A 20,506-nucleotide genomic window follows, 5' to 3' on the forward strand; every position below is an offset into this window, starting at 1 on the left:
GAGCTACCCTAACGCTGTCCAGGTAAGATGCTTCCCCTGTTCCCCAGACCTGTGTATAGAGCCACCCTAACACTGCCCAGGTAAGATGCTTCCACTGTTCCCCAGACCTACCTTCTCCCTGCACTTCCTGCTGAGCCGGGTCACCTGGGCCTTGAGAGGGGAGATAGCCATCACAGCCTTGTTCTTCAGTCTCTCCACCTCCTCATACTGTTGGACAAATAGCACTATTGTAGTGGCAACGTAGAGGTGGATCCACAATTGAGAAAACATGCAAGTTTGGATCCAGCATTTTTAAAAGGGAGGGGTCCAAAATATCAAAATCCTCTCTTAGATAATGTTTCTGCCTGCAACTTACAACATTTGGTTTGACTCCCTGAACCACACCTCTAGATCTGCCTGTCACATGGGAGGGCGGACACTACCCAAATCATGAAGTAAACACTGCTTCTTTGAATTCTTCAGTTGGGAAGTTAACAAACAGGTAGAAAATAGTAGAAATTATCAACTTCTGTCGTACAATAAATCAGCATTCCATTTGGCCACAATCAATTAATTATTTGATTTTTATCCAAACGCACATAAAATCTAAGGCAGGAACCATATAATGCTTTGTATTATTATATTTTTTTAAGAAAAAGGCTAGTGCTGGGATGGGTAATTTGGGTACCCGGGTCGGGTGGGTACTAAATAGAACCCGGGTACCCACAGGATCACGTGACATATTGTGTAATGGCAAAAACTTATCTTGAACTCTATGGTTTCACTACAAGTCACTAATGTTCGTAATTCTTTCTGACTATGCACCCATTCATTCTGACTTTACATATCTTTGAATAAACATAAAACTTGAGTCAAATTCAGTGTATGCATGCCCAATCGGACATTTTGTACCTATCTCTTGGGACCTACAGAGGGTCCCCGGGTAGGGTCGGGTAATCAGGTAGAAATTCGGACTCGTCCCAGCCCTAAAAAAGGCCTCTGTGTGCATTTATGTTGACAGATGTGATGTACATGAAGGATCAATGTTTGGTAGGACTATATATACTACCCAAAAGAAGTTAAAGAACACACAATTCTTTCATATCACTATAGCTTATCTGTCATGGAATAACTATGATAATATGAAAGAATCGTGGTTTTCTAAATTCATTAGTATTTATGGTGTAAAGAAGTAAAGGATCAAGGCAACACAGCCATTTACTTTGGTTGTATATGAACTTGGGGACAAAACAATCATGGGAGGTAAGCTTGAGGTAAAAATCTAATAAATTATTTATCATGGCCACGTAGACTCCACATCATTAACATGATAAGATTTATTTATCATGGCCGTATCTACTCCACTTTATTAACATGTTAGGATTTAGGTTAATAGCTAGTAATTGTTAATAGAAAAAGAAGACTAGTTTCCATGAATCACAGAACCAATAAATCCTCAAAACACTTTCAGTCAGACCAGTGTCCTTATCCAGTTTTTACAAAGAAATCTGGACAAGAAACTTGTATTAGGAAACACAAGAAACATAGTCAAGAAGGAGAAACAAACGAGACCAAAGAATACAAAAATCTCAAGAGAAGGGTTCATAATAAAGAATTTTTGTAATGTTGAAATAATATGACTGAAAAGAAATGTATCAACTGAAAGACTTCGCAAAGACACATCCAGATTCAGAACTGACAAACCATTAATGAGAAATGAACATTGATACAAAAAACATAAGACCCACAGAAGCACCTAATGTCTAACACCTCTTGAACATAATGCAAAGATAATGTCGTGTAGAGAACTTGCCCTGGATTTAATGGTATGATAGTCATCCTGCATGGTCTTGAGGTGACTGTTCTCCTTGTCAATGTCGGCCATCCTGTCCTGCAGGTGCACAAGCTCCTGCTTCAGCTGTTCAACTCGCTCCATCTGGTGGCCATATTGGAAAAAGCAGACGCATTGAGCATGTGCGGAAGGGACACATCGCACACACAGATTGATGTACAAGCAGCAACAGTGATGTGCAAGATGGCATGGAACAAGGGAATATAAGCTGGGAACTATAGCATATGCTTGGATTCTAAGAGAGGCAGCTATAGGATATATTAGGATTTAGGCACCATGAAACAGGATGTAATTATTGATAGGGAACTACGGATTAAATGAAAATGTCCTGTAACAATTCATTGTATAGAATTTTTAATGGAACAATATCATTAGTTACACAGATATTGTAAATTACTGTTTCAAAATGATGATTAATCATGCAATATTTAAAGCCTCTCCAAGACCAAGAGTGAGCATGGCTTTATGCCGCTTTAAGCAATATTCCAGCAATATCACGGCGGGGGACACCAGAAATGGGCTTCACACATTGTACCCATGTCGGGAATCGAACCCGGGTCTTCAGCGTGACGAGCGAACGCGTGACTACCCGACCGCCCCTAGAACTCCCAGAAGAAAGGCAGCCCGACACAGATATAGGGCAATTATATTGGGACAATGGAGGATACTTGATATACAAATGAAATGTAAAAAGTCTCTGGTATTGTAACAACTATACTTGTGCATTGAAAAAACAACATGCGAAAGTGAAACAGAAGAGTGCTGATAATTAATAGTCTGAACCTGGAAAGATCTTAAAACTATTCATAACCTTCAACTACAAGAGTGAGTGAGTGAGTATGGTTTTACAACGCTTTTAGCAATATTCCAGCAATATCACGGCGGGGTACACCAGGAATGGGCTTCACACATTGTACCCATGTCGGGAATCAAACCCTGGTCTTCGGTGTGATGAGCGAACGCTTTAACCACTAGGCTAACCAACCGCCCCTTCAACTACAAGAATTTGTGCAAACTTCTTTCAAAACAAGGAAATTCATCATCAACCATAATTTGGTCCAACTCAGCGTTAAAAAGAAACCAAAACCAACCCGATACAAACTGAATGAATCTGATAAAAAGAAGCATTGCGTCCATCAACAGAGTGAAAATTCATCATGAACAGTCAGTGAAGAGTTGCCTCCCATGCACAGCAAACAGTGCAGAGCTATTCCCCATGAGCCAAGGCAGCAACAATGGAGTTTGACTGATTACCCGATCACTGAGAAGTCTTGAAGCTCCCTCTAGTTGTCCTTCAAGGGCACTGTTTTCTGCTTCCTTCACACCAAAATCTTTTAGACGCAGCTTCAAATTTTGAATCTCATCTTCCAGATCCTCTTTCTCAGACAGAACATGCTTATATTCTGCGCAGACACTCCTCAGATCGTGTAGCTGTGTGTGGGGATGGGAGGAAGGGTTAGCAGGGTTAGTGTGGCAAGGTGGGGCACCCAGTGTTCACAACACTGTTGTTGCTGGTTAGAAAGCATGCAATCACAGATACACATCTTGCATTGGACAAACATGTGACTGTTAGTATATGCACACAGTGTTACATTTAAATACAGAAGTCAGTCTTTTTTAGTCATCAACTTAAATTTTTATCTCTACTTTTCAAAAATAAACCACAAAAGTATTAAAAAATCACGAAGTCAAAATTAATCTTGATGCCATTCTGATAAAATATCGTGATTTGATAACAGTTGGAAGAACACTGACCTGTTCCCGTAGTTGGTTGTATTCCTCCTTTAATTCCTTCAGCTGCTCTTCAGTATTCTCCAAATGTGTTACTTCAACCTCCAAATTTCGTAGACTATCAAGTGCGTTGGCACGCATTTTCTCCGTCCTATCACATTCCTCCTTCCACCGAAGGACTTCCACTGTTAGTGTTTCTATCTCACTTGTCTGGAAGGAGAATCACAAAGTTAAAGGGAGACTACTCACAAGCTGATTTACTGATCCAAACTTAAGATGTACATCGATCAAACTGTCAATGACCTAAATAAATCAGTTTGACTTGAAGTCACTAATTACAGTGAGTGAGTTGGGTTTAATGTCGCTTTTAACAGCATTCCTGTTATATCGCGATGTGTCAGCTTAATGTGGGAAGAAAGCCCGAAGTGATGCAGGTCTCAGACATTCACCACTTCGGTGAAACCCACAAGCACAGGTATGGTGCTGACAAACCTAGAAACATAATCAGGTGAACCGGGATTCAAACCCACAATCATAGGTTTCTGGAGTGCCCAAGGGACGCAACTCTGCAAATCGAATCACTGCGCCTTGGACAACTGGGCCACCTCGCTAATTACAATGTCTACACCAAGAGCATAGTCCTCTATAAATGCTGGACTTCTTCAATAGTCCCTGCCGAAAAAGGCGACTATGCTTGTTGTAAGAGGCGACTAACGGGATCGGGTGGTCAGGCTCACTGACTTGGTTGAAGTATGCCACAGATCCCAATTCACAACTCAGCTACACAACTCAACATCAATGCTATTGTCTGAACTGTGCAAAGGGAATGGCGGTGCCCTAGCCACCTGGACTACCTGTGCTCCGCTATCGTCTGAGCACGAAAGGAAGTGCTATTGTAGTGTACTCACTTTGGTTGCTATTTCTCGATCCCGTTTGTAAAGTTCTGTTTTAAATGCTGCTGGGTCTTCCAATATGTCTTCTTTCCGATAACCTGAGTGTTGTAGTTGAGACTTGATGCTGACTAGATGCGACTGTAAGTTCTGTACTATGTCCCTATCACTGTGCTTGTTCTGCAACACAACAAAACATCATTATGAAGCAGTGATTGTTTGTTTGCTTGTTTCTTGCTTAAAGGGGCGGTTGGGTAGCCTAGTGGTTAAAGCGTTCGCTCGTCACACCGAGGACCCAGGTTCGATTCCCGACATGGGTACAATGTGTGAAGCCCATTTCTGGTGTCCCCCGCCGTTATATTGCTGGAATACTGCTAAAAGCGGTGTAAAATCAAACTCACTCACTCACTCTTGCTTAAAGCCACACTCAGCAATATAGAAGGATCCGGCATACACAGAGGATATTTCATGTGTTGAAACATGATATTTCACAAGACATATGGTATATCCTGTTTATTATATACTTTTTGTCTAGTTCTAAACTGGAAAATTAAATTATTTCAATACAACTGTAAAACCTTGAAACGTAAATTCTCCCTATCTAACACACAGGGACGGTGCACCACCCACTGTATTTGAGAGTTACAAAGCAGTTCCATGTTTGCAAAATCTTAAAAATTATAAACAAAAGTAACAAAAAATATTTAGGTTCACGGACATTCTTTTTCATTCATTTGAATATGATTATATACAAAAGAACATTAAACTAAAAATATTCTTGAAATCTATGACAACTGTTGGAAGCAAAAGAATAAGCAAAAGAATACAACAAGTCACTCAGACCAGTATACACAGCTGGGACAAATACAAGAGACTGGGATTTTCACATGACCATGCATGCTCATAAGCTTAGGGCAAATATGTTATTGATTTGCACTCTTTGTGAGTAGAAAGACAAAAGATTAAATTTCAACATTGAAATACCACATAATGGCTCAGCATCCAGAGTTCCAAAAAGGGGATGGGCACCCTAAATATTCACCAAAGCAACCGTTGCACAGTATTGCATAAAAATCCTGTACTCTTGAATGTCGTGCCATGATGGCTGAGTGGAAGACAGTCAACTCTCATTTACTGGCAAATTGACTGTTTCTTTGTTTACAGTCCACCGTCATATACCTGGAATATCGCTGAGTGTGGCATTAAATAACAAACAAACTTCAAGAACGACTGAGTCTTCTTACGACACCACCAAGCACTGAGAAGACATACCCTTGTCTGCCACATCATCTTTCACACAAAAGATATAGCTACCATATTCAACGTAATAAGCGCCCACAGCGATATCTGCTAATATGTTGGCTAGTGATTGATCAATGTGCAAAAGACTTATTTATTCGCGTATAATATGCACTCGTGTGTTATATGCATCCTTAATTATGGGCAATTAAATTATTGAAAAATATATCTGTCGTATATAAACATTTCAGGCTGTCAGCATAAACCATGAAATATATCTTTCAACTCTGTTTTTTTCAAAAAAATAATATTCAAATAAGAGCCCCCTATTTCGAATTTTGAGAGCGCCCTGGGTGCTTATTACGTCGAATACAGTTATGATTTTCTAAAATCAAGCAGTTACTGACAACATAACAATGAATGCCAGCAAAGGAACATAATATTTCTTGGAAAGGGGTCTTGAACCTCAGACAGCAGTGACCCGGCTGCCTGCCATGTTGTAGGATGTATAATGCGAATATGACTGTCCTTAATGGACATACCTTCAATGAATGCCTACATGGACATATTTTCAATGGATGCCTTCATGGACATATTTTTAATGGACGCCTTCATGGACATATTTTCAATGGATGCCTTCATGGACATACCTGGTTTCTGAGTAGTTCCTCTGCATCAGACATCCAAGTTGTAAACGTATCAATGTGTCGTCTCTTCTCCTCTAACTCCTTCTCTAACTTATTGATCTACAACAACAAACAAATGCATTGAAACACCTATCACAGATGCATTCATTTACAGCGTAGCAGTTAATTAATGTGTACAAAATACCTTTATGAAAATACCATACATCCTACTGATGGAAAGGGATTCTTGAAACCAGAGCATTACTCTCTATGTATTGCATCATAATGTTAAGAAAGAAGAATTAAAGTAGAGTAATTATTCCACATTGACTTTTTACTTAGCGAAATCATATTATTTCCCGTCTGCAGTTTCAATGACCTATAGCTAACAATGCTGAAGAATGTTACATGTTCAGCTGAACAGATTTACAATAGTTTTGCCGTAATTTGCATCAGTTAGACATCAGTTTGCACTGATTTTGCATCAGTTTGACAACCGTTTTGCATCAGTTTGACATTGGGTTTGCACCAATTGTGCATCAGTTTGACATTGGTTTTGCACTGAATTTGCCTCAGTTTGACAACAGTTTGACATCGGTTTTGCACCAATTTTGCATCAGTTTGACAAAGGTTTTGCACTGATTTTGCTTTGGTTTTGCACCAATTTTGCATCAGTTTGGCATTGATTTTGCATCAGGAAGATGAAGGCAAGCAACATTGGTCAGGCACCAGAACTCTATACTTTGTAATGCATTTAACTGCAGGAGACCGAAATGAAACCCAAATTTGCCCATGGTCCGTCAGAATAATGTTTTACAAAAGTAAAAAATGGTCTTCAACCTGCCTCAAAGGGCTTTCATACTTGAGGACACAGTTCAGTGTGGTGTTAAACCCACTTGTCTCTCTGACCAATGTTAGCTTGGAGCACTGCGCCAATGAGTGTTAGTTGAAGCATGTCTTCACTTTATAGTTGGTCAATTACCAGTGTGACAACGAATCATCAATTAAATACTCCAACCACCCTTAAACCATCATGTAAAATGAAGATGTGCTTCAAGCTTAGCAGTTATGCAGTGACTAGAATATCTACATGTTCAGTAAATACCTAAAATTGTCTTATATACTTCTACAGCTACACTGTGCTGTGTCTTTACATTGTAAATAGATGGATTTACTAACTACTCCATAACACATAAATCACAGAACTAATACAGTGTTACATTGGTATAAAGGTTTATACAAAAGATGAAATATGTACATGGAAATAAATCTACATGCATTTTGATGACTACTTTGTGATTAAAAAATTATGAAAAATGAAATGTGATAATTCCAACACCAGTGAGATAAAACTGAATTGATGAAATGAAATTCTCCATATGAAAATAACTGAAATAATGACATTGACCACTGAATCTTGCTGTTCTGACAACAATAATTTGTTTAGGCTATGCGTCCCGCCTCCAGGGTGCCGTTGCTATTGGAGCAGCTAATCAGTACTTTGCTGAGCATCACTTAAGCATTTTGTATATTTCAACTTCATTGTTATAATTTATTCAACTTCATTGTCATAATTTATTCAAAAGGAAGAAAAAAAAATGATTGTGACAAATTCAAAATTATAAAATTGTCCTTGATTAAAGGACATGTCTCTAAAACTGCACATTAATATAGGTTACACAACATCAGCAAACTAATGATTAGGCACAGGGTAAAATGGAAAGCAATGCATCTTGGTCCTAGCTAAGGCCAGTACGTCGCAAGTAGGCCGAGTATGTGTGTCCGCATTCCGCCCAAAAATGGAGAACAAAAGAAAATACCCCGAACCTTTGGTGTTGGACTGGAACTGAAACTGAAGTGTCGTGCGCCACACTTTCCCGTCACTTACCCGCTGGCGACGGCGTGTGGCCGGTGGGGGCTGGTGACCAGAACACAAGCTCAGTATCTCATGACAACCTCATCTTTATACGATGGCTATTCGCTGGGTTGACTCCGTGGAGACTATTGATTTGTACAGGATTCTACAGTTTCTGGGCTACATCATTCTTGGGTGTCCATAGTTATATGATAATGATAGTTTATACGTTTAAATGACTACTTGGAGAATCAAGTTTTTGATAGGCACTTAGAGTGAGTGAGTGAATGTCTTTGTTTAACGCCGCTTTTAACAGTATTCCAGTTATATCACGGCGTGTCAGCTTAATGTGGGAGGAAAGCCCGAAGTGATGCCTGTCTCAGACGTCGCAAGAACATTAAGACATGAAACTTTTGTGGAAAACAACTTCATTATCGCTTGAAAAGACGTTCAGGGCTACTTCTTGCTCCTTCAGCAGGTGACTATCTATTTGGAGAATGATGACATGCAAATATGATTTCATGAGCTCTCAGCCTTGAACACAAGCTTACTAACTTGCCTGTTGTGAGATGTTTATACAAAGCATAAAAACTGCATAGAATGACTGTTTGAAGAATGATAATATCTATACCACATATCATCAGCCAAGCAAGTAAAAGTAGTCTTCTAGTAGGCATGGCATAATGTTTTCTCAGTTTATGGAAGCATAAACGCAAAAATAATTGCATGGTTGGCCCATCAAATGACAGAGAATCACATGTTATTTATTTCCTTACATGCGAGATGAACCAAAGGGCTATGATGATGATAAGGTGGAAAAACATGGTGACAAATTCTGATGATAACATAATCTACAGCAAAATTGCTTTTAATTAAAAAACAAATGGTTAATCTGCCAAGGATAATCGTCTGCTTGAAGGGCTAAAAATTCAACATGTAATCCAAGGCACAAATGTGATAATGAATATTGTTTCATTGAAATACAAATTTGACATATTTTGAAACATCATGTAACTTACTTCATCTTTGACATTCTTATTCTCCTTCTCTATGATCTCAATGTGTCGTGGTTTTTCTAGAGCCTGAAAGGAAAATAACACGCATCAATACAGATACAGTAAAACAGAATTAGTAGACAACAGAAAAAACAAAGACATACAGTTGATCTACGCACATATGTTCGTAAACATACCAAAATGTAATCAAAAGATTTTCCCATTTGCCACGGCAGTCATTCATCACCACTCAAGGACAAGCCATCAAACACGTCACGTGAAAGACCCCTCTTATAAGTGCAGATGGCTGCTTCGATGATTTTAGCTGAATGCCACTTTGTCTGTTGTTATATGCCGCAGTCAGCAGTATATCCACCTCTATGACGGCGTTCTGTAAATGATCGAGTCTGGACCAGACAATCCTGTCATTGACATCATGAACATTGATCTATGTAATTGGGATACAATGACATGCATAAACCAAGCCTGACCAAATGATCCAGTTAGTCGCCTCTTACAACAAGCATAGTCGGCTGATGATAATGTATGAAAATCAGAACCTACAACTGTGTCTGTAGGTGGCACCTCATGTTACCTTTTGTTTCCAAGAAAACACACTATCTTCCTCATCAGTCCTACTTTCAGCTCCCGAGCTCTTGGACTGAAATACATTAATCACATATAGTGTAATTATATGGTTAACACAAACAGGACTGAGAACCAGTTACAATAGCAAACTTGGAAATTTCAGTCTGAACAACAGAAAACCACCAAACCACAAATATTACATTGGGTAAAGATTCTTACTTTTCTTCTCCATTCAGAACTCCCTGTTTAGATTCATTTTCACTATACATACATCAGATATGCTTATTGCGAGGAATAGAAGACTCGAAGGTGATTGGCTGAATAGACAGTTCCCCTGAGGTAATCTCCTATTGAGGGTTTGTCACATCTTTCCAGAGGGAGATATCAGAAGAGATTTATTTTATCTATGTTTGAGAACCCACCTGCAATTGTCTCTCAAGCTGTGCTATCCTGTCTCTGATGACCGACCCCCTGGACGTCGAGAACATCGACCCCGTTCCCAGGGTGCCCTGCCCACTGTCGGCAACACTCTCGGCCGACACTGTTCGTGTAACCTGGGCAGACACTGGGGGTGCTGTTTGCTGGTGAGGGACACGCTGACCTCCTGACCTCTGAGTCTCATCAGCGCTGGTGTTCAACTCTGAGCTCGGTAGGTAGTAGGATTTCTCTGCGAAATTTCCCACCTTTTGTGGCAAAGATGGTGGAAGCGATTTTGGCAAAGGCGGAGCATGCGATTCAAAGCTAGCATCCTTCGATGCTCTAGCTCGGTGCAGCTGAGGGCTTGACCTATTGGAATCTGTGTCATTCTGTGATCGGTAATGGCTGTGCTCACTCTCCGAGTTAAGGGTGAGACCTATCATCAATTCCTCCTGACTGTCTGTGTTTTTTCTGAGGGAGGTGGAAGGAACAGTCTTGGCAACACTCTTCCAGTTACCAGACATATCGGCTTTCTTCTCCAGCCGTGGTTTCTTAGATTCAATTCTCTTCCACTGCTCCTCCATCACAGACTCTGCATCACTAGATTCAAGATGGCCGCCTCGGCCATCTTGAGAAGCAGAAACACGAGGGCGAGTGTATACTCTGCTTCCTTGCACCTGTAAAACACAAAACAAAACATTGTCCAAAAAATATACCACATTTCATCGAACGAAAATAGAAGAATCATCATAATACATATTTACATGATTGTGTAAAACAATATTACATTTGTCATTTGAATTTCATAAATTATTATTAAGACAACAATGGGTGTACTTTTGAACTGTGTAGAAATACTATAGATCCATCTTTATAAAACTACGAATTCATATCTGACAGGTCGCTTCCAAGAGAAATCCAACGATCAAGACAGACATTCCACCACCAAATAGACGTGTTTCAAGTGCCAGTCCCAAGACAGAAAGGGGATTCAGTACAACTACTTTCAGGAGATAGTGCCACCATCTGACTTTGAATCTAATAAATGTCAAATATATCAACATTTGGATTTTGAAAAATAAAAATGTTAATCTACCCTTTCTACGGAGAAGTGCAAGTAATCTATTTCTAATATTGACAAAGTGACCTTATCTGACTCTTAAAGTCTAACCAACATAAACAAAACAATGTTAATTCTGTTCAGTAGTCATCTGTGTAAAATTATGTAGGAAAACAATCAAACCATCACTTTTGAATATAAAAACTTATAATTGCAATTTTATTTTCCAAGTGCAGTATGAACTTTTTATCCTACACAATACATTTATTAAATTAATAAAGAAACTCCAGATTTATGTGTGAAGGTCACCCTGACACAATTAATTCATTCTATGAAGTCAGTTCTAAACCGAAGATCTGCATTCAGGGGAGGTAACCTCAGAATCCAAGGGGAGACAACTGCATATACCTTGACTGGATGCAGGTCTAATATTGCTCCATCAAGCACCACCAGTTTGCACTCGAGGTGAGCAAAGCTCTGAATCCAAATTCATAACAAATCTGTTAAACAATTTTTGTCATCACAATGGAAAATCAAATGGTGGGCATGATAATGTGTGCCTTTTCAAGAACAAATGGAGCATGTTGGCTGCCTACAAATGTGGGAGCTTCAAAGACCTGGAGAGTTGACCAATATGACAATGTGTTTTGTTTGGTTTGGGCGCTTATCAAACATGTAAAGGATGGAGTATGATAAGGAGTCGGACTTCATGACTGATGAAATGAGGAAACCTCACAATGTCTGCTGGTACTATTTTGCGATTTTATTGACATTTTAAGTCAAACTATCGTCAGTGTAATGGGATGAAGCCAAGAATCTAGACAAAATTGCAAACCATCAAATACTGTATTCAAAGTAATAAGCGGCCCGCTCTTATAAGTGATATTTGCTAATATATTGGCTAGTGAACAAAATGTACAAAAGACTTATTTATTCGCATATAATACGCACTCGTGTATTATATGCACCCTTAATTATGGGCAATTAAATTCTGGAAAAATATATCTGTTGTATATAAACATTTCAGGCGGTCTGCATAAACCACAAAATTTAACTTTCAACTGTTATTGTTTTTTTCACTAAAATAATATTCTAATAAGAGCCCCCTATTTAGAGAGCGCCCTCGGCGCATATTACATCAAATACGGTACATTGAGTAACATACCAAACAAGGAGTGAGTTAAGTCCAATTTTACGCAAGGTTGCATATTGCTTACGGCAAAATGATACAAGAGTATAGCGCAGCAATGTTGTTTTAAGCTCGACACACAGCACTGAAACCTTGTTTCGTGATGTCCTAGCACTGTATGACCTCATCAGGGAAATACGTATATGGGCATGTATTTATCCATTTGCTTCAAAATAAGGACACTAACACATAGGAATGATGTTTCCTTGTAGCTTAACGGTTTATTGTAGAATGAACCTTCACAGAGTAAGACGAAAACTGTCTGAATGTCAAAGTTTGTGACCATCATATTTGTAGAAGCCCTGCACTATTAAGCATTGCTATTTATGTTAACTCTCACCAAGTCCCAAACTGCTTCTAAATGGCGGACATATTGTGCCGACAACAAAATCTGACCTTTGATTCCTAAAATACTGATCCTTACTAAAGTCCAGCATGATAGACTAGTCCAGCCCTGTTCTGACCATACCACACAACTGTCCCCAAGTTCCTTCTCAAAGGCAGACATATTGCGACTGTGATATATCGGGCTGTAGCTCACCTGATGCATATTTTCTTCATCAACACTGCTGAGGTCTGAGGGCACCTGATCCTCAGCATGCATGGCCTGGGGTTGCGCTGCTGCTGACCCCACTGGCCTGGTCAAGCCTCTCATTGTCTGCATAACCCTCTCTGACTCCAAGGACTGAAGACCTCGAGCTGGGAGGTTCTCACTGGATGAGCCCTGAACAGATGGGTCTGGAACAGAAGGATACTGTGAGGTGAGGTGAGGTGAGGTGAGGTGAGGTGAGGTGAGGTGAGGTGAGAGGGTTTTTTATATCACATTCAAGAGGTGAAATGGGGCTTAACTGAAAATGGAAATGGGACTGTTGCTCATGCTGTCGAACACTAGTTCTCTGGTCCAGATTTGGTTATTTACAAGCCACCTTCCCACAGCTGTAATATTGCCGACTCAGGTATAAAATAGCTAGAGTAACTGAAATATTTGTCTCACAACTTGATCTTCTCACAATTATCAGAATATCATTTTGGTATTAGGACTATTTACAGCCTGCAATGACAGTTGAAATATTTCAGACTGGCGTAAAAATAGTAAAAGTCATTCAGAGTACAGTCACAAATTTCACAACCACAACATGTACAAGTACTTAAGTCTGACAAACCACAGCACAATGACACGCTATCAACCAGGGCCCTGTTCCACAAAGCAATCTTAGCGATGAGACTGCCGTGAGTCTATGTTGAAGCATGGGAGTTTAAGCGATCATCTTAGCGCTACGAGGCTTTGAGGCTTTGTAAATAATCGAGTCTGGACCAGACAATTCAGTGATTAATATCATGAGCATCGATCCACGCAATTGGGATCGATGACATGCACCAACCAAGTCAGCGAGCCTGACCCCTGACCCATTTAGTCGCCTCTTTCGACAAGCATAGTCGTCTTTTACGGCAAGCATGGGTTGCTGGAGACCTATTCTACCCGGATCCTCACGGGTCCCCTGGTCAAAAGCAAGATGCTAGAGCTACACAGTACCCTAGAGTCACCACACTTCCGTACATAAATACAGACACCAACTACTCATCATCCAAGTGGTGATGTACCTCCATCATCCTAAAGGAAGGGATGTTGGACTGCATCACTTTTAAAGTACACATGAAATAGACATAAACTATACAAACCCATGACAGAAGAAACTTCACACATATTCCACATGTAATATTCCAAATCAAAGACTCCTATTCACGTCTCACACCGACTGAAATGTTTATCACATGAGTGTTCGGTATCCAACAGTTTCTTGGGAAACCATCTGTGCAGCTCTCTATACATTACACACTGTAGCACGCCAACACCTTACAAGTATTGATCCTGAACATGCTTCCAAACATGGAATTAAATCATTGGCTTGAAATAAATCTTCCTGCTTTTGAGATGGTGATTTCAGCCATAGGTTCAACACAGACATAATAACCTGCACCATTCACAGTTCCCTACATAGCCCTGATCAATATGGCTACTCGCTGTCACGCCTATACTTATAAACATGTCTGGTTCTATTAACCCTTTAACTGATCAAAACAAATCACTTGAAATTATAAAAATACATAGCAGTTTGTTTGTTGTTTAACACCCACTCAGCAATATTCCAGCTACATGACATCAGACAATAAATAATCTAGTCTGGAACAGGCAACTGGTGATTGATATTATGAGCACTGACCAATACCGCCAGGATACGATGACACACCATCAACCTAATCACCAAGCCTGACCACATGATCGAGAAGCATAGTCGCAAGAAGTAATTCAAACCTATAATTACACAGAGAGTAAAATTCATATCTAGACAGATCACATATATGCCTTGAATAAAGTTAAAGTTCAGTTTGTGTCAATTCTAAGGCAAAATTACTCTTTTTCAATGTGTCTGGAACAACCACCCCCCATCCCAGCACAATCCCTCCCTTAAATTGTTTGATAGGCATTACTTACAAGTTGACGGATGACAAGGTAGACACAGTTTTATGGATAACAACTTCTTTAATACTCTAAAAAGCGACGTTGTGGTATAGATCCTTATACCGTTGTCAAGGAAGACTGAATAAGGGTAAAAAATCTTCTCTAGTCAAGTAAGGCTGTTGATGGTGTTGATTGCCACGTCCCTCATTCGGTCTTGCTTGACAACGGTATAAGGATCTGTACCGAAACATCACTTATTACAGTATTAAAGAAGTTGTTATCCATAAAATTGTGTCTACCTTGTAATCCCTCCCTTGTCAAAAGATAACCTGTATCAGTCCATAACAAGATCCCTTGCCACAGCAATAACAAGCAGGCAACTATTTCAAGCACTCCAGTGTGTTATTGATTTTCCTGGCCCGGGAAGGGTTAATCCCACCTGTTGCTCAAGCCTACAGTGACAGCTTGAGACGTATTGACTACAGACTGATCACGTTTCATAATACCGAGTTCAATACATCGCTTAACGTCTCCTCATACAACCAGGTTGGACTGATTTAGCGGCCACAGATACATCGTTGTCATCTGGCATTATCCCTAGATCACCCCTGGCAGCAATACAACGCTGTGTCTGACAGTTTCACAGGTGAATTGTTTAGAAGGCAGTTAATCTGTATGTTTGTTTGTTTTAATTTCAAGCTGACAACTCAAAATGCTTCAGCATACAAACATCAAACGGTTTGGTTATCATTTCCTACTTGAATAAATAATATTTTTGATGTAATTAGTGAATTTAATGATGTTTTTGACACTAATGAGACCATAACATATATGTCAACAAATACACTTCCCAGCGAGATAAACAAAATCTCTTCAACCCTTTACAGTAAGTGGTACAGAACGAATCAGAAAAAAGGTAATGTTTAGAACTAAATACTAACATAATAAACAGACTATTACATGTGGGAACATGAAGTGCCGCAAAATAGAATGTCACGCTTCACATTCTCGCCTCACCTCAAAACAGATACGCAACTGTTTCACAGAAACTGAATGTGATGAAATATACTGAACAAGAAAAGTTACTGATCATGAATTTGGGGGATATTTTTTTCGCAGTGAAGACTGAGTGAGTGAGTGAGTGAGTGAGTGAGTGAGAGTGAGTATGGTTTTATGCCGCTAATAGCAGTTTTCCAGCAATATCACAGTGGGGGACACCAGAAATGGGCTTTACACATGTGGGCTTGTGAAATGGGCTTGTACCCATATCGGGAATCAAACCTGGGTCATTGGCGTGATGAGCGAACGCTTTAACCACTATGCTACCCGACCGCCCCGCAGTGAAGACTGAGTTTCCCTAAATGTGTATGGTATATAGACCTCTAATGATAGTCTATGATCCCTAACCTATTTTTTGTTCAGTATACATATTTAACACTCCACACCATCAAGATAAAAATTCAAATCTAGACTGGAAAACATGTGGTCGATAGCATGAGCACACTAACAAAACAAAATGACACACTAAAACCAGTTGTCATTGATCAATTCTTATAACAAGCATGAGGTACTTGGAACCTGTTCTTCCATAGAATTCAATGCCATTAAAAGACTCCCACAATTTGACCAAGCACTGAAGTGAACATAGGAGGCATGCCTTGTGATAGAGAGAAGTCCGTTCCACTCACCTGAATCAGGGTTCAACAAAGAGGGCACCTGCTCTGGCGGCAGGATTTGTTTGAGACGCTGCAAGATGTTCTCGTAGGATTCGATCCTCTTCCTACATACATCCAGCTCCACCTCATGACCACACGAACCCTGAAACATGATAACACACGCTATAACCAAAATAATTAGAACCCTGAAACATGATAACACACACTATAACTGAAATAATTAGAACCCTGAAACATGATAACACATGCTATAACTGAAATAATTAGAATCCTGAAACATGATAACACATGCTATAACTGAAATAATTAGAACCCTGAAACATGATAACAAACGCTATAACCAAAATAATTGGAACCCTGAAACATGATAACACACACTATAACCTAAATAAATAGAACCCTGAAACATGATAACACACACTATAATCTATATAATTAGAACCCTGAAACATGATAACATGCGCTATAACTGAAATAATTAGAACCCTGAAACATGATAACAGTCACTATAACCTAAATAATTAGAACCCTGAAACATGATAACACACACTATAATCTATATAATTAGAACCCTGAAACATGATAACATGCGCTATAACTGAAATAATTAGAACCCGGAAACGTGATAACACGCGCTATAACCAAAATAATTAGAACCCTGAAACATGATAACACGCGCTATAACCAAAATAATTAGAACCCTGAAACATGATAACACGCGCTATAACCAAAATCATTAGAACCCTGCAACATGATAACACGCGCTATAACCAAAATCATTAGAACCCTGCAACATGATAACACGCGCTATAACCAAAATAATTAGAACCCTGAAACATGATAACACGCGCTATAACCAAAATCATTAGAACCCTGAAACATGATAACCAAACTGCAACCCAGGTAATTAGAAGTCAGAAACGTAACAACTATCCCCCATGAATCCTGAAACATATGTTTTGTTTGCTTGTTGTATAACGCCGATGTCTGTGACGTACCTTGCCCTGTCTGAGCTGTGCGACTGTGTCTTGGAGATGAGAAACGAGTTTCTCTGTCTCAGACAACTGACGCTCAGATTCTTCGAGCAAAACCATCTTTGCCTGCACTTGTGCCAACTCCATTTTCGGCACTTTCACTATGGCTCCATCATCATCATCATCCGAAAACTTGGCAGTCTGCTTGAGCTGATTCTGAAGGACCACGATCCTCTTATGACACTCATCCAGAGTGCGAGGGAGTTTCTCCCGGGACACTCCATCGAGAGACTGAAACACAAGGTCAATACACTCATTGCTTACACGTAACCATCCACAACACTGCTCACAATCAGTGCTCCCTCCTAATTCTCAAAGGAAAGATTAGTGTCTTCTGCCCTAATGATCACACAAGGAAATGTCAGAGTAAGAAGCTGAAGAACAAGTCATCTTTTTGTGCCCTATATGATGCAGACTGTATATAATCACACAAGGAAGACACACTTCTCTACATCTGGACGCAGGTTCAAAAGATTCTTACTGCATCGATTAGATTATTACTGAAAACATAAACCTCAAGTTTTTCTAAGGAGTCTTTATGATAAACAGGAAGGTAAATAAACTATCATACAGTGAACAATATCAAAGAACTCATCTTCAAGATCATAAAAACCAGTCAACAAACAAGTTTACACTCTTGCATAGTTTTACTTGCTGAATTCACACTTTAACTTCAGAAAAATATACCAATGAAGTCAACAATACAGATCTGGACACCCTAACATCCTGATGGTAATCATAACAGTGTGAAACAAGCTTGAGAACATCTGCAGACATTGGCCAAAACACTATGATGACGAAATAAAAACAAATATGAAACTGTGAAATGTTCATTCAAGTCACAGAAATAATCAATTCATGACTTTTCTGTATTTGTTCTAATCTGACATAGATATTGATGCATATCGAGATGACTCAAGCTGGCATCATGCTGTCCTAATGAAGACCTTATCTCTAGAAAGCCAATTAGATGTTCCCTGCCAAAGCAACTCTGTACTCAAAAGATCATGCAGCAGAACAGAGCAATATGAGGATTTACTTCAATGTCATTAGTTCTGCCCAATAGTAAGGTTCTCTGGTGTCTCACCTGTTTGCCCGTGCTCTCCAGCTCCTGTATTCTGTACTTGAGTTTGTTCTCACTCCGATGCAGATTACTGATGCGGTCCTTCATAATAGCCTCAGTCTGCTCAAGTTGCCTCACTTTGGCTTGAGAGTCTATATCTCGCAACTCAAACTCCTTCAAACGTTTTTGCAACACAACCTCGTTCTTCTCTGAACTCTCCACCTGTTGTTTCAAACTGAGTTCTGAGTCTTTGGCTACAAGAAGCTGTCTATTGAGCTCTTGCACATTGCCCTGAATTCCCTGGATGTGATTGTACAGGACAGCATTCTCCTCCACGGCTCTCTGCAGCCGCGTGGAGATGTCCATATTCATCATGTCTAGTTCGGATATCTTACTATTAGCTGCTGCCTCAGAGTTCTCTAACACCATTAACTTGTTCTGAAGACTCACTTCCACATTTTCATAATTCTTCACCTTCTCGTACAGAGCTGTCTCAGAGCTTTCCAACTCTTGACACCGAAGCCGAAGATATTCGGACTTCTGCGCTAGAGTCATCTTCTCTGTGGCAAGCTCCTCCAGCCTCTTTCTGAGATTAACCTCTGAAGCAGCAAGCTCTTCTACAGTCATTTCCATGTTTTCGGATTTTGCAATCCATAATTCCTCATCCAGTTTTAGTTTCTTGACAAGTTCGCGGAGCCTCCTCTCATGGATCTGCAGGAGATGAGTCTGGTCCTCCATCTTGGAATTCTGAGAGTCCAGATCTTCACACTTTCGGTACAGTTCCGTCTCTGCAGCCTCCATCTTCTCCACCTGCTCCCGGAGCACCTTCTCCGACAGCTGCAGCTCCCGGTTGCGGACATTCTGATCATGGATGGTGGCTTTGTCCCTCCGTGCTATCTCATGGAGTTCCTCTCTGTCAGCTTCCAGTTCTGATATCTGTCCACAAAAACGATCCAGCAAATGAACCAAAGATTATCTTAACTACTCAGGAATTTGGAATAGGAAGGATATTTTTCATTTTTGAGTTTTTATTTAATATCACACTCACCAATATTACAGCATTATGACAACAATCTGTAAATAATGGACCAGACAATCCAGTGCTTGGCAATGCAATCCATTAAGTTGTCTCCTAAGACAAGCATTGCTGGCTGGGGAGTGCTTTTCTTACCTGAAATCTCCATGGGTACAATAGAATGGAAACTGTGGTAAAAGGAAATATTGTTCAAAGCTGTCTTAAACCCATCTCACTCACTAACCTGCTCTCTGTGATGCTTGTCAAGCTTCTCCAGCTCACGGATCTGCTGAAGCAGGACATCCTCTGGTTTGTCCAACATGGTGTCTGCTGTCTCCGTGGCAACAGGTGCTGCCACCTGGCTGGTCTCCAGACGCTCAACTTTCCTCTTCAGAGATTTCTCTGACTGCTCAAGTTGGTCCACCTTTCGGGACAGATCCTGATTCTTGGCATCTTGTTCCAGTCTCTCTATCTGCTGCTTCAAATGTTCTTCACGTTTCTTCAAGGTATCAATTTTATGGAAGAATTCCGCATGGTTTCCATCACACTTCGATGCTGGTACGGATGCTGGTCGGGCTGACCTATCAGAGTGTTTTAATTTTTTCTTAAGATCATCTTCTACAAGTTGAAGGTCAACGACCTTTTGTTTAAGTCTTGCTTCTGATGCTTGGAGTTCAATGACCTGGTGCCTGAGTTTTTCAACACCAACTGGGCTAACTTCAGATCTAAAAGAGAAAAAGATAATAATGAGTTCTTTATCTACATTAATTTCAAAAGCAAGAAGAGTATGAAAACAGAATTCTTTTGTGGAACGGACATGGCAAAGTTGAGAGTGA

General features: G+C 39.9%; 1 protein-coding gene across 7 annotated transcripts in view; it reads right to left on the bottom strand.

Annotated features, from left to right (window-relative positions):
• Positions 1-20,506, bottom strand: part of LOC139452196 (golgin subfamily A member 4-like) — a 171,170-nt gene that overhangs the window by 12,318 nt on the left and 138,346 nt on the right. For 5 of the 7 annotated variants that reach the window (XM_071233570.1, XM_071233573.1, XM_071233574.1 and 2 more), the window contains 13 exons: positions 19,915-20,395; positions 18,680-19,591; positions 17,557-17,823; positions 16,571-16,700; positions 12,963-13,159; positions 10,178-10,849; positions 9,763-9,828; positions 9,192-9,254; positions 6,342-6,437; positions 4,471-4,632; positions 3,587-3,772; positions 1,793-1,915; positions 112-207 (listed from right to left, as the gene is read on the bottom strand). In XM_071233570.1, coding sequence (XP_071089671.1) covers positions 112-207; positions 1,793-1,915; positions 3,587-3,772; positions 4,471-4,632; positions 6,342-6,437; positions 9,192-9,254; positions 9,763-9,828; positions 10,178-10,849; positions 12,963-13,159; positions 16,571-16,700; positions 17,557-17,823; positions 18,680-19,591; positions 19,915-20,395 — 3,451 coding nt within the window. Of the gene's footprint in view, positions 1-111; positions 208-1,792; positions 1,916-3,586; positions 3,773-4,470; positions 4,633-6,341; positions 6,438-8,144; positions 8,236-9,191; positions 9,255-9,762; positions 9,829-10,177; positions 10,850-12,962; positions 13,160-16,570; positions 16,701-17,556; positions 17,824-18,679; positions 19,592-19,914; positions 20,396-20,506 lie in introns of those variants that run through there. The other 2 variants (XM_071233572.1, XM_071233577.1) reach the window with 2 other exon arrangements.

Source organism: Haliotis cracherodii, unplaced genomic scaffold (assembly GCF_022045235.1).
Source record: "Haliotis cracherodii isolate W230 unplaced genomic scaffold, xgHalCrac1.p SCAF_9, whole genome shotgun sequence".
NCBI lineage: Eukaryota > Metazoa > Mollusca > Gastropoda > Lepetellida > Haliotidae > Haliotis > Haliotis cracherodii.